We start from the raw sequence: 14,257 nt of genomic DNA, 5'->3' as shown, positions 1-14,257 counted from the left end.
ATACACTTTCATAAACTATTGTAATGAATTTAAGTAGGGTTTACTGTACCTTTATGTGTGGGAGGTGGAGCACCTGGACGAGGCGGTTTCTTTGGTTCATCCCCACTCGAGTCTTTCCGTACAGAAGCTGAAACCTTTCGAGCTGGTCCAGCTGCAAACAAAACATTTTAACCTTTAACCTGCTGGCAGGAAGTGATTCTGCTATTGCAACCAGTGCAGACCAAGATCAGCCTGTACGGATGTGCAGGCTGATCATGGTCTGCACTGTTCGTTATTCAGTCAGTAAATTTTCAGTGAACACCCCTTCGAATAATAAATGGTACTTAGTCTACCCAAACTGAATGATGGGCAAGTTCATTTTAGAAATTTAGCAAGCTAAAGGTTAACTGAGGTTGAGTTTAGGAAATTCATACAGTAATGAAGATGAAACAAAACAATTCTTGTAAACCAACTTAAATGACAATATTTTAAATCAGTTATCACAAAGCTAAAAATTCACTAATTTTTAAATCAAAGTAAGTTTGCAAGTCAGAATATTCGCGGCATAATGGCCAACCTCTGAAATATACTAGTATTGGACTATTCATAAGTTAACCTGGACATCCATAAATGCAAACATTGCCAGAAAATTAGTGACATATATATAACTCAATACATTACCAGATGGTCGATCAGGTTTCTCTTTGGCGGTTATGAATTCCTCCTCGTCTGAAGAGTCGGATGATTTGTGTGCTGATGTCTTTGGTGGAGGGGGTCTTCGTACTGGTTTAGGTGGACCGGAACATTCAGTCTCCGGCCTCGGAAGAACTGATACACCAAAAGGAACACGCAAGCTTGGCTTCTCATCACTTAATTCATTATGTGTATCATCTTTTACATGATCCTGTTCCGTCTCAGAGACTTGCGGCTTTGGAGGGGGTCTTCCCTGAGGTCTTGGGGGCAAACTAGATTTATCTATCTTTGGCCCAGCATTAGGCAATGGTGGCCGGGACACAGGAGGAACAATCATTGTCACAGGTCTAGACCTTGCTGCAGGTCTTGGTGAAGGTTTAGGTCTTAAGGTTTCGCTTACATTTTCTGATGATCTTGAGGAATTACTTTGGAGATTTTCTGAAATATGGTTATCTTCATTTTCCACTGCCTTATGGATATTTATCATCGATACAGGTCTTTTATTAGGAAGTGGTGGTTGTGTATGTGGCTGTGAACCTATGGCACTGTCATCACTGAATAGATAAGGTTTATCAGAATCAGTCTTCCTTGAACTATTCTCCTGATTTACATTTTCTACACTACCAGATTTCACTGATCTACTTGGACGAATTATTGTAGGTCTTTTCGTTGCAGGTTTCACGTTCTGAGAAGCTTCATTAATTTCAGTTCTAACTTGTTCACTTTGAGGTGAGACAGACTGGTCATTGTTTTCTTTCTTTTCTGTTTCTGCTTCTGTCCCTACAATGTGTTTGTGTGTACCAGTCTCATTTACTTTTACAGTTGACTGTGGTTTTGCAGCAACTTGAGGCTTTGGAAGAACAGAAGGTTTAGGTTTTGTTGCTGGGGGAGGGCCCCTGGTAGACTGGGGTCTGGGTTTAAGTGGTACATTAGGCCCACCGCCTGCAGTGGGTCCTGACTCATCTACATTTCTATCACCTACATCTACAGTTGGTTTTAACTTTTTTCTAAGGAATTCAGGAACTGGGTTTCCATCATTAACATTTTCAGACAAACCTTCTCTTAGGTCCTCAGAATTTTCTGTAACTTTTGATTCAGTTTCATGTTCTATGTTTTTACTTATCCTAGGGGTTGGGGAAACTTTAGGTTTAATCTCATCTGCAGGTTTTACTTCATTTTCCAACTTTGGTTCAGTTTCAGATTTAGCACTTGGTCTGCCAGGCCTAATTATTGTAGGTCTTTTAGGTTTATTAATCACTGCATAAAGTTCACTAACATCTTCAATTTGTTCTGACTTCTCGTTTGAGTCCGTGTCAACATGTGAATCTTGATGGATTTCATTTGATAGATCATCTGTTTTACGAGGCACTATAGGGGATGGTAGCTTATTCCTCACTGAAGGATTTCTAGGCACTGGAGGAGGTGCACCCCGTGGTTTAGGAGGTGGACTTGGATGTGATTCAATGTTACCTGACTTTTGTTCTGATAAATGTTCTGATGGGAAACCCTGATGAGGGTCCTTTGGTGAGGCAGGGGGTCTGCCTGGTAAAGCTGGAGGTGGCCTTCCTGAGGGTACAGAAGGGGGCACATTCGGTTTTATTATAGTTGGTCTAGGCACGGGGGGTGGCTGGCCTCTATGCGGGACAGTTTTTACTTCTTCAGTTTTGTGTTCAATATCTGTACTACTTTCTTCCTTTTCAACATTATTTCTTATCACTGAATTTCTTGGCACTGGAGGAGGTGCACCTCTAGAAAGTCCTCTTGAGTCAGTCCTGTCCTGTGGTTTTTCCTGTTTGTCTCCCCTTGGTGAAGCCCTGGGAGCTGGGGCTGGGGCTTGAGCTGGATTTAGGGACATTTTCTCTCCTGTTGGTGATGGCTGTATGGGAGGATGGCTGTCTGCATTTGCAGAGTCGTTTGATGGTGCTGAAGGTTTGGAATCCCTGAATCCAATTTCACTCATTGGTCTCGCACTCACAATTGTAATTTCTGGTCTTCTGTAAAGGTAAAAATAAGATTTACATATCAAATTTAAAAAATATAATATCTTATCGTCATATATTTCACTTCTTTTCTAACTTTATCAATACACATTTGTGTAGAAAAAAGCTCAAACTTCAGCCAGTGAAATTTGTCTAATATTGTTTTTATTCTTTTGGTACTAAGAAAAGACAAAGAAGCTTTTCCATGCATACTTATGTTCAACAAAATAAAGGAAACTGTCACAGAACTTTCTTTCCAGATAAGCACACACTTTAAAGATTAACTCTCAACAGTTTTTAAGCTTCAATGACCTATTTGTAAGCTTTTTATACACACATATAAAATAGAACCCTTATCCTTGACATGCAGTCGAGACTGAGAGACAAGAGTTAATTTTAAAATAATATAATGTAAAATAAATAATATCATTTTGACGACTGACATTTCTGCCAAGTTAGGAACCTGAAATTCATAGTTACGCATTTAGAGATAATGCTGCTAACTAATTGTATGTTTTGCATTCATATGTTGCTCTGTTTGCAATATAAGTGAAATTAAAACCATAGCAAATATTACCTTATCTACAATAGACAATACAGTTACTACATACCTATATAAACTCTGTAAAAAAATTGGCTTGTATTTCACAAGTAAATATGAACAGGCAGAAATAAATTCCGTATTGTACCTTCTGTATTGTATGTTACAGGACTACTTTTATTAATATGCATGACATGACACAGTTCTATAAATAGGGCACATAAAAACATCGATAAACATTTGAAGTTTTCGTTCAATAACAAAACACCAAACAAAAAGGTGGAGATATATAATAAATGGGTCATTATAACAGTAGCTAAATCTGGCATTTTGTATTCGGCTCTTCTGGATTTTGCAAGGTCAGATCACAGTCCAATCTAGCAAAAATCCACTCGAGACGAATACAGCATCCCAGACTGAGCTTCTATTTTAATAACCCTATTACAGGCAAGTCCCCAAACAGAAAGCTCAAACTTTCAACTTACTTCTTAACTGATGCATTATTGGATTTATCTGGAGGTTTTGTGATTGTGGGCTTTGTTCTCGACACCTCCGCAGGTCTTGATGGTGGCGGTGGCTGAGGTCTGGTTACCTCAGCTGGCCTTGTGGGAGGTGGAGGCTGAGGTCTCACTGGCTCTGCAGGCCTGGTGGGTGGAGGCGGTTGTGGTCTTGAAGGCACTTGATCTGAAATGGAAGCAATTTCTGACTTAATTTTTTTGTAAAGATGAAAAAGGAATTCTGACAGGCAAAACAGCTTGAAATTGCTTGAATTTGCTTTTATTTTGTTTATTTTGCTACTGCTTATGCTGGTATTTGTTTGTTTTGCAGAACACCTTGCTTTTCGAGTATGAATCTGTATGAAGAAAAACAACGAATTCTCTTAAACATTTTATCTTATTTTGTGACACCCCCAGATTATTATATGCTCTACCAGAAGCCTCTGTCATTATACACTTGTGTCCCCATGTTGGCCTGTTGGAGGCAACTGTGTATGCAATTCTATACGCTTTGACCATGAACTTTGACCTAATGACCATAGGCAACCATCCTATCCACCATAAGGCAAAAGACCTAAAAATTCTCCACTTCTTGACAAGATATTGTTTTCAATGTCAAGGTCACCCTTAAGGAACTGACCCACATTTTTATGCAGCCACATTCAATGAAATTTGATGGACCTAAGCTCAAAATTATACCAGATATTGATCAGAAATGCTTTTTTCAGTTTCAAGGTCACTGTCACCTTGACCTTTGACCACAAAATACTAAAGGTCATCTACTGATCACAGGCAACCACTGCATGAAATCTCAAGACTACGATAAAAGCCATTTTCAGCTGTTCTGCAGCAACCATTTTCAGTCTCACTGCCATTGTAACCTTAACCTTTCAACCTTTTGACCCCAAATATGAAATGAGTCATCTACTGACCACATGTAATCACTCTTGTTGTTGGTTGGAAATCAAACAGTCGATCAACTGATGGACTATTTAGTTACAGACAACAAGCAGAACAACATACATCCTCTTCTTGGGAGAGCAAGTAATAAACTAATTACTCTGCCACAAATATTACTCATTAGAATGTATGTATGTTATAAAACAAGCTGACATGTGTACCATTTGGTCTGTGAGGCACTGCAGGCGGTGGACGCGCTCCACCTGGCACTGGTGGTGCTGGTCTAGAGGGAACTGGAGGCCCTGCAATGTAGAAAGTATGCATACAATGTTAGCAATAATTAATCTGCTTTATTATTTTAATAATATGAGCCATGCCATGAGAAAATCAACATAGTGCGTTTGCAACCAGCATGGATCCAGACCAGCCTGCGCATCCACGCAGTCTGGTCAGGATCCATGCTGTTCGCTTTCAAAGCCTATTGCAATTAGAGAAACTGTTAGCGAACAGCATGGATCCTGACCAGACTGCGCGTATGCGCAGGCTAGTCTAGATCCATGCTGGTCGCAAAGCCACTATGATAGTTTTCTCATGGCACGGCTCATATATCAATCCCATCATCTTTAACTAATACCATCACAGCTTCCTCTTCTCCTATAAAGAACAGTCTAGCTCCAGCATCCAAGACTGCTGCACATCTAGCCCTGTACCTCCAGTTTTTAATTAGCCTTAGTTATTGGACTCTTAACTACCATATAGCGGGTTATTTCTGTGGGGGTAATATTTCTACGTTTCTGCGGTCTCTCGGTAGAATCGCAAAAATATTTCCAGCAGAATATTCATCCAGCAAAAATTTAAAACGCAAAAAATCTGCATTTTTTTTAATTTCACAAACGTTGTTTCACGCTATGTTACCCGAGGTAATCTGAAGTTCACAATGGCCTGGTCAAATTATTGATTATTACCGCCGCCATCTAACAATTACAGATAATGGTATAATCATGATAATTAGATATGATGGTCAATCATGGTCCTAACTGTCAATCGCGCAGAAAACGTTTTTCTTTTGTGAATGAAATAAGCTGAGTGAATTTCACTTGTGTTGTTCTTATCAATCCCTTGTGGCAATCTTCTAAACTAGGTATACTTTAGTAATCTTTATATAAGTGTAACCGTTATATATATACCGTAGTTTGCAGTTGCTGTTTGTGCAATAATTCATTTTGTTGGACTTATATTTTTTCATTTCGCAAGTTATTATATCCTACAATGTATTCATTAAATGCAAAGATACTTTACTGCAGTTACCAGTAATTTAGTTTATTGTTTTCATAGGCTATCATTCTCACAACGTCCGATCTTGCGAGGAATTACCTCCTCCTTGGCATCGAAAACGCAGAAATTTCTCTTCCTTTTAAGTGAAAACGCAGAAATTAAACACGCAGAAATTTGTTTCACATTTTTTTGGGGCCAAAACACAGAATATTTTGACCGCAGAAATAACCCGCTATATAGTATTACACTAAATTAGATTAAATTAAACTGCTTTTCTTTAACTCAGTCTCAGGAGTAAGAGGAATAATAGCAGACAAACAGCATTTCTATATCCTCCCTTCTTAAACTTCAGAACAGAAGATGTATTCAAGACAAACTAACACAAAACTGATAATTCATGAAAAGGAAAAATAACTGCATATTTTTTGCACAGTTTAGTGCACCAATTAAGAAAGAAAATACAGACATTCTTCTTTATTTTTAGCTGCTTATACTTTGAAACACATAAACAACCATTACACACATACAAGATATTACATGCAGCAACCGCCAACCGTCTACTTGCTTCCTGTTTAGTTTATAAGTTGTACACATGATTACATTTCTGCGGTTCTGAGCCATCAACATCACTTTCTGCTAGTGTTTACGAACACAAAGTTCTCTTGGCAAATAGTCGGCTTCAGTAGTTTAAATTTCAGGAAATATCTACAAGTGCAAATTTTCCAATGGCTCAGATCAAAGAGAAGGCTTGGAATGATGAAAAACAAGAGCTGTCACTAATGGTGACAAATGCCCCCCGCAGCGCCTTGACCTTTGACCTGGTGACCTTGATCTTTGATCTGGTGACCCCAAAGTCAGTAGGGGTCGTGTACTCAATAAGTACTATCAGCATGTGAAGTCTGATGGTCCTGGGTGCAGTGGTTCGCGAGTAAAGTGCCTTCATGCAAAAAGTTAACGTTGTGACTAACGAATGGCAGTTGAAAACTAATATGCCTCCCTTCAGGGGCATAAAAAGGCATATTCTTTGCAAGGGGTTTGGAAACCAGGAGTTCCACTGTACCACTTTCCAAGACTTGTACATACATGAAATGCTTCATGTTAAGGCTCCTAACATGAAAGGCAGTAGCTAGGGGTCTGGTCACTAAAAATGGTATTAGCAGAGAGAAGATTTATCTCTCAAAAAAAGATGTCTTCAAAATTTGCTCTCATATTTTTTGTGGTTTCAAATATAGCAAGTGACAGGAAACAAGTATTTATAATCCTTTGGTCCTAAGAAAACAAGAGCTGTCCATAAGACAGCCAATGCTCAACTATTCGAATTGCTGTCCCAGAAGCAGGAATATTACCTAAATGTTAAAATATCTATAGGATTGAAAAATCCAGTATCTGCTTTAGTTTTGGAGATCTTTAGTAACTTGCACGCAAAACTTTAACCAGGATATTCTAAGTCCAAAAGGGGGCATAGTTTGGCCAAAACACGTCAGAGTTATGGGACTTGGTCCAATGAGGTTGGTACAGTTGGGTACGTCCAAAATGAAAAGTTCCAATGGACACCCATCACCGTGACACCAGACAAGTGTGTTCAAAGAAATTTGACCACCCAGCTGGGTGATTTCACCGCAAATCGCGGTGAACAGCGTGTCCGGACACAGTGCTCGCCGAACACGCTGTTTCGCGGTGAAATCGCGGCGGATACACAGACATAGAAAAAGAAAGAATAAGTTTCAAAACTATATGTAGAGATGGTACCTAAGGATACGTATTCAATGACAACAACAACAAATCAGGTGCAAAACTGAAGCGCATATCACTTATCTCACGTTAGCAATATTTTAACATAGCACCGTACAGTCAATACCGGAACTTTTGACAGCAAAACCGGCTTCGTTACTTTGATGGATTAGCTAAAGAAAGGTGATTGTCATTTCTTTTTAACTAACACAACCATTTTATTTATACTAAAGGACGTCTGCATTATATTAACAGAAGTTTCTGTAACAGCTGATTCCACAAGGTAAATGCGATTCCACACGCCTCGGTCAATATGCAAATTAGGTACATTTGTAAACACAAGGTGTGTGTCATAAAAAAGTGAAATAACTTCTTTCGGCACAGTTTTTGGTATGGTTTTGGTGTGACCATCAGATAGAATATATATTTTTATATCGCTCTGTTTTTAACTCATACATTTTGAGGCCTTGATTATTCTTGGCAAACGAATTTTGTAAATTGTTGAGGGATTCGATGTCGTAAAATTCTTATGGTCTATTTATATTTTTTCTCACGAATAATGTTTTCTTTGCTATGATCATACCATACCTGTAAATTATCGGCAGTAATGAATAAAAATAATTGTCTTTGAATTATTTCGTTCGAAAATGAAAGATAATGCTCAACTTTTTTGTTTGAATGATTATTCATAGATCTTGAACCAAACTATATTTTGGGGAAACACATCCGAATCTATGCGTACTTTGTCCTCGTAACTAAAAAGTCCTAGGAGAGTTATCTGTCACTGGCTTCACTTTTCCAAGTAGGACCAAATTTTGCGGATCAAATATTGCCTTTCAGCATGAAAAATGAAGTATTAAACCATTATATAATTGAGGTACTCCAGTATTAAGTTTTCAACAGAAAATAATATCAGATGCAATTTGAATTTTTAGGTACCATCTCTACTATATGCCTTTAAATAATAACTACAATATGTACTTGCATGCAAAACTTTAAGCAGGATATTCTAAGTCCCAAAGGGAGCATAATTTGGCTAAATGCATGTTAGAGTTAAGGTACTTGGTGCTATCAACTAGTCTTATAGCCCCGAAGACACAAGTGAAGCTTCAAATCAGTATCTGCATTAGTTTTGGAGATAGTAACTTGCACACAAAACTTTAACCACGATTTTTTAAGTCCAAAAGGGGGCATAATTTGCCCAAAATACATGTTAGAAAAAGAAAAAAAATAAGTTTCAAAGCTATATGCTTTAAATAACAGCAGAGCTTCTGGCGCTGACAGCGTCACATTACAGTTAGACGTGAGAAAAAGAAAACATATATAGATCTAGTGTATACTATAGAGTTGAAAATTCGTGGTATTTATTGGAATCGGAGCTGTTCGGTTTTCTTCCAGAAGACTATGCGCATAGTAATTAACGGGGTCAGCAGACACTTGCTGTTTACGGATTATAAAAGTGTCCCGCTTACTGCTAATAACAATGTAAACAGGTGATTGACGATACAATGTAAGAAATTAGCACCAAATAAATTTTCTACATAGAAAAAATGCTGTAATACATAAATTTCAATGTGAAACGATTTTCAGGCCGCTGCCATAACTGAATTTTTTTATATATACATCTAATTGAGGGGTCTGATCTGATGTCATAGATTCAGTTATTGCATCCACGCTCTGGTGAATCACTGACCAGAGTTTTACACTTGGAAAAAAACTGTTGGCTATACAAATTAGAATAAACATCAAAATGGAGCTAAAAGATTAACCTTAAGGTATTAGATCACTAATAGAGAACCTCCTTCTTGAAGAGTATTCAATTCCTACTATAAACCTACTTTTATTGCAATTCTTAGGGGGGCGTAGGTTCAAGCCCTACTGGGACCAAATTTTTTTTTCTCCTTATTTTCCTTTTTTTTCTAGTAAGTTTTTACTTCTTTCAAGACTGTCTTATTATTGATTTCTTGTACAAAAATGGAAAAAGATGAATTTTATAAGCGATTTCTTGGTGTTCAAAGTGAATTTATTACTTACACAGAAGGGGTAGAGTTACACATCTTTAAAAATATTGAGTAACATGCGGTGAAAGTTCTCTATTTTGCTTTCACTCTTAGATTATATATTGTGGAAGAAAATTAGGTAGGTTTTACGTCTGCCCTAAGGTTATTTTAAATGAAGTAAGCAAAATTCAAAACAGAAACACAGCATTCGACTTTATTTTTTTTCAATGTTGAGGTATGAATTCTGTCTCATTAAATCCGTTTACTTGAGGCACCATAGAAAAAATGATATTGACATTTTTATTTTGTGTTTTATAATTGTTTACCAATAGTTTAATGTTTCTTTTATTAAAATTAATGGTAAAATGAGTTCTCTGCAAACGTTCTGGATAGCGGCCATCACTTTGAAATTTGTCTCTACTTGAGCTTGAGGAGATACCATAAGTTATACAAAATTTATAAAAAAAGACACGGTAAAAGTTGTTTAAAAATTGCAAAATAGTGCAAAACACGGTTACCTTTCAGAATATACCAAGCAAAGGCCATTTTGTAAACATTACTATTAGTGATCTAATACCTTAAAAAGCCCTAGATTTTTACCAGTTTTCAGTAACTTAAACAGGGATTTTCTAGAATTTCGGCAAACAGTCTTTTTCTCTGAGCAAAATTCTAATTAGTAATTTTTAGAAATGGTGTGTCTTTTGAATTTAAAACAAACATTGCACATATAAATGGATGTTTGTCATTCTCCCATACCAGACGTCTACCATAGCAGAATTTTTGGCAGAAATTTGATCTCATTCTTCCTTCCAAAAAGAACGTAATTTGACAAAATGACATTAAAAAGAATTACATTAGTCATTGTCTATGATCCCAGGATTACGTAAATTCTGATTTCTATAAATGTTGGAATTGGAACATAAAATATTTACATTAGGTCTTCATTTTCAAACATTCACCTGAAAAGAGACATAATTTCTTTAATTAGGCTATAGGCCTAATGAGATTCTATTATGTTAAAAAACATTCACAGGCCAAGCTTTTAAATTTGAAGCATTTATTATTAGTGACTGGTTCAGAACTATGATAATAATTTATGTAAAATTGTTCATACAATGTTTCAATATGAATAACAGAGATTATTCAAATACATTTTTCTCTTCATCTTGGTGCAGATGTATACATGTATCTATATAGATACCGTACTTTCTTTTGTTTAGAATATTTGTCAAGCGTTCACATGTTAAGATTTAATTTTAATGCAGTCTAAGACAAACCAAGCTTATACATCATGTATTGCATTCAGAAATTAGGGATTATCATTAATACAGTTAACAGAACAAAAACTTCCTAATACGGACATTAATGGCCAAAGAAGTATAAAATACATTATTTTATAGCTCTTTGTAGGCTTACTTATTTGGCTTATTGGGATGACTTATTTTATGATCAGTTATTTTATAGTTGTCATCCCTCTAACGGGACAGCAAAAGTCAAAAGTTATCACACTGTCGCAAACGTCCTATTATTTGGACTAAGCTCTTTGTTGCAGCATTATTTGGTAATAGTCCTCTCTACGGAATGAAGTGTGTTATATCCACCTCGATCCCCGACCACCACCCCTAAGAGTGTCTTAAACTTATAGATATTTAATTATGCTATTCAGAAAGGTTTCTAAATCAACGTATTTTTTACCTCCCTTTATTATTTTTGTTCATTCCATAATTATATAGAGAAGACTATTACAGGATAATGGCTTTGTTGCAGCCATTGCAATAACACCACTTCTTTAATTTTTATGGGGCACTGGTGATTTTTCAAGGGAGCTTTGCCTTTTAGGTAGCACCTAATTTCATATTATAGTACACAATAGTATATGTATATTGATTGTCAGACCGCTAGACTCTCCATCTACAGGTCCGGTTACCAGACCCCTAGCCACTTCCTTTAAGGCAGTGGCTACGATTACAGTACCGTAATCCTAGTCTCCGGTTCTAGGATTACGGAAGTTCCGTATCCCTAAACAACCCTATGAGGATAGGCTAGGATTACGGAAGTATTTAAGAGGCATCAGATATATGTTAAGACATGCATAAATGATGCTGTAAACTTACTTATTTCACTTAATTAAAATAGCGATTTTTCATGCTTGCCTTATTATTCCGCCATTTTGGGTTAGTATAATCTTAAACGCTATATTAATGTCGGCGCGCAGAAATATTACAGAAATATGAGCTAGGGTAAAAGTTAGATTTAAAAAAAATATTCTATACTTTGAATTTTTAAGATTTATAACCATATTGTATGCTATTAAAGACCATTTGTGTTGACTTGATGAAAAAAATGCGCCATTAAGATATACTAATCCAAAACGGCAGATCAGTAGCACGAAATAATAGTGAAATTAAGTGAAGGAAGTGGCTATTTTTACGGTCCCGTAGGAATAGCCTCACAGGCTATTCTTATGGCTCTCCCGTAAGAATAGTGAAAAGCCCGCCTGTGGCTATTCCTACGGCTCTTTGTAATTTGTCGTTAGTGTAAAATACCTATTTAAGTGAAATTTGACAGAAAATGATTGTTGGTTGTACAGATGTAGATGTAAATACACATGTTTTTAATATTGAAACACTAAAAATATTTACCAACGTTTTCAACTAAACCAGTTAGAGAATTATTCATCTATGTTTCGTTTATATGCATGCAAATTTTTCGAAACAGCACGAATCTCTCACCACTCTAAACATGTTAATTGACCTTTAATTTATTTTTATACTTAGTTTAAACATATTTTATTTCAGTAATACATGAAACATTTACAGAACATTAGTCAGGAATTGGACGTTTGTCACACATCAGCTTGACATGTTTGCAGCAATTCAAACCTGACAAATTATTTGTAACACAATGACCAAGTGTGTTTACACGTCATTTCCGAAATCGGTTGAAAATATATCAGTTGAATGACTTCAGTACTATGTATTGTAATAAAAAACTGCCGTAGGAATAACAACCTGCAGGCTTATCACTATTCTTACGGGAGAGCCTAAGAATAGCCTGCGAGGCTATTCCTATGGGACCGTAAGAATAGCCTCTTCCTTAAGTGAAATAAGTTTAGTTTACAATGTCATTTATGCGTCCTAACATAATATTTGATGCCTCTAAAATACTTCCGTAATCCTAGCCTATTCTCATAGGGTTGTCTAGGAATACGGAACTTCTGTAATCCTAGAACTGGACGCTAGGATAATGGTACCGTAATCGTAGCCACTGCCGTCATAGCTAGCTTTAAGTTTTCCACAGCTATTACCACATACACAGATAATACAGTGCATATACAGGTTACCAGATCCCTAGCCATTTCCAACATGAAGTGCGTTCGTGAATTCAATAGGTGTAAACATCAAAAGTAACAGAAAACAGAGTGAGAAGAAAGTGAGAGGAAGTTTGCAAGGGTTTTCGGTCAAACCATAACGAACATGTATAAAAACTTTAACCCCAGATTTTTTGACAAAATTAATCAGTTATACAATAATTTATCATTTACCGGCATCATTACTCTGACGTATGATAGTAGGCCGTTTAGGAGGCGAAGGGGCAAGTCCTCCCCCAGAGGCTGCCATCTTGTGAATAAGGGACGTAACTCATTCCAGACCAGACTGGTTATCTATCTCGTAAAATTCAAACATTTACCCAAATCAGATTTTATAGTCTAAAATCCTACAATCAAAATTTAAAAATTTATTTTGCCTTTGAACATAATTTTGAAAATTTATCATTTTACGTGACTTGTTTATAAAACAACTATTTTCTGGGTTAACTTTCTGTAAGCAGACTGCAGTCCCTCATGTAGCTCATTTTCACTCAAGTGCCGCTCAAGACGCGCATCTACTACCTTTTCTAAGATTTTTGAAATGAAAGAGAGGTTAGATACAGGCCTGTAGTTTTTGAAAATGCTTGGTTCAAGACCTGGTTTCTTAAGCAGGGGTCTTATCCTAGCACTTTTAAACTCTTTTGGTACAAAACCTAATTCTATGAGGGATTTATGATGTTTGTTATCAGCGGCAAGAGCTCTCGAGACATTTCTTCAGAAGCCATGTTGGTAAAGGGTCAAGTTCGCGGATGTGTTTGGAGATTTTTGTATTAATTTATTCTACCTCTTCTATCGTTGTGGGCCAAATCAATAAGACAGTTTGTACTTCTTGGTGTTCTGAACATGCAAGTCTACTGATCACGATCAGTTTGGCTATGCGAAATAATATCATTCCTAAGGGTTCTCAATTTTCTCGATGAAAAAGTCACTAAACTTCTGCGCAAGTTCCTTTAAATGATGTTTTTAGGGGACGGGAAGCATCTTGGCTGTCTCCTAGTAGATTTTTGGTTATCTTGGCCAAACTTTTGTGGCCCAGTGCCACACGACTTCATCTTATCAGAGAAGTAGTCGGTTCGGGCCTGAATTAGGAGTTATTCATGGCAGCACTTTGGTCCCTATAAAGTTGATGGTCGATTGGTTAGTTTGGATTTACCCCAAATTCCGCTCAAGCTTGCGTTTTAGTGTTTAGCCTCATGAAGGTTCGTCTGTAAACCACGCACAGTCAGGTCGAGAACGATAGTTTTTGTGCGTAAAGGAGCGTGTTTATCTATGAGTAAGGATAATATTTTTGA

The 14,257-nt window shown here is 36.8% G+C and overlaps 1 protein-coding gene across 1 annotated transcript in view; it reads right to left on the bottom strand.

Moving 5' to 3' along the window:
• Positions 1 to 13,261, bottom strand: part of LOC123558582 (SH3 domain-containing protein 19-like) — a 42,772-nt gene extending 29,511 nt beyond the window's left edge. The window contains exons 1-5 of the mRNA XM_053544143.1: positions 13,140 to 13,261; positions 4,811 to 4,891; positions 3,678 to 3,876; positions 661 to 2,666; positions 50 to 151 (exon numbers count right to left, since the gene is read on the bottom strand). Of these exons, the coding sequence (XP_053400118.1) occupies positions 50 to 151; positions 661 to 2,666; positions 3,678 to 3,876; positions 4,811 to 4,891; positions 13,140 to 13,215 (2,464 nt within the window). The 5' untranslated portion in view covers positions 13,216 to 13,261. The remainder of the gene's footprint in view (positions 1 to 49; positions 152 to 660; positions 2,667 to 3,677; positions 3,877 to 4,810; positions 4,892 to 13,139) is intronic.
• Positions 13,262 to 14,257: the final 996 nt, after the last annotated feature.

The sequence above is a fragment of the Mercenaria mercenaria genome, chromosome 5, assembly GCF_021730395.1.
Source record: "Mercenaria mercenaria strain notata chromosome 5, MADL_Memer_1, whole genome shotgun sequence".
Taxonomy (NCBI): Eukaryota; Metazoa; Mollusca; class Bivalvia; order Venerida; family Veneridae; genus Mercenaria; species Mercenaria mercenaria.
This window is presented reverse-complemented; position numbering and strand designations above follow the sequence as displayed.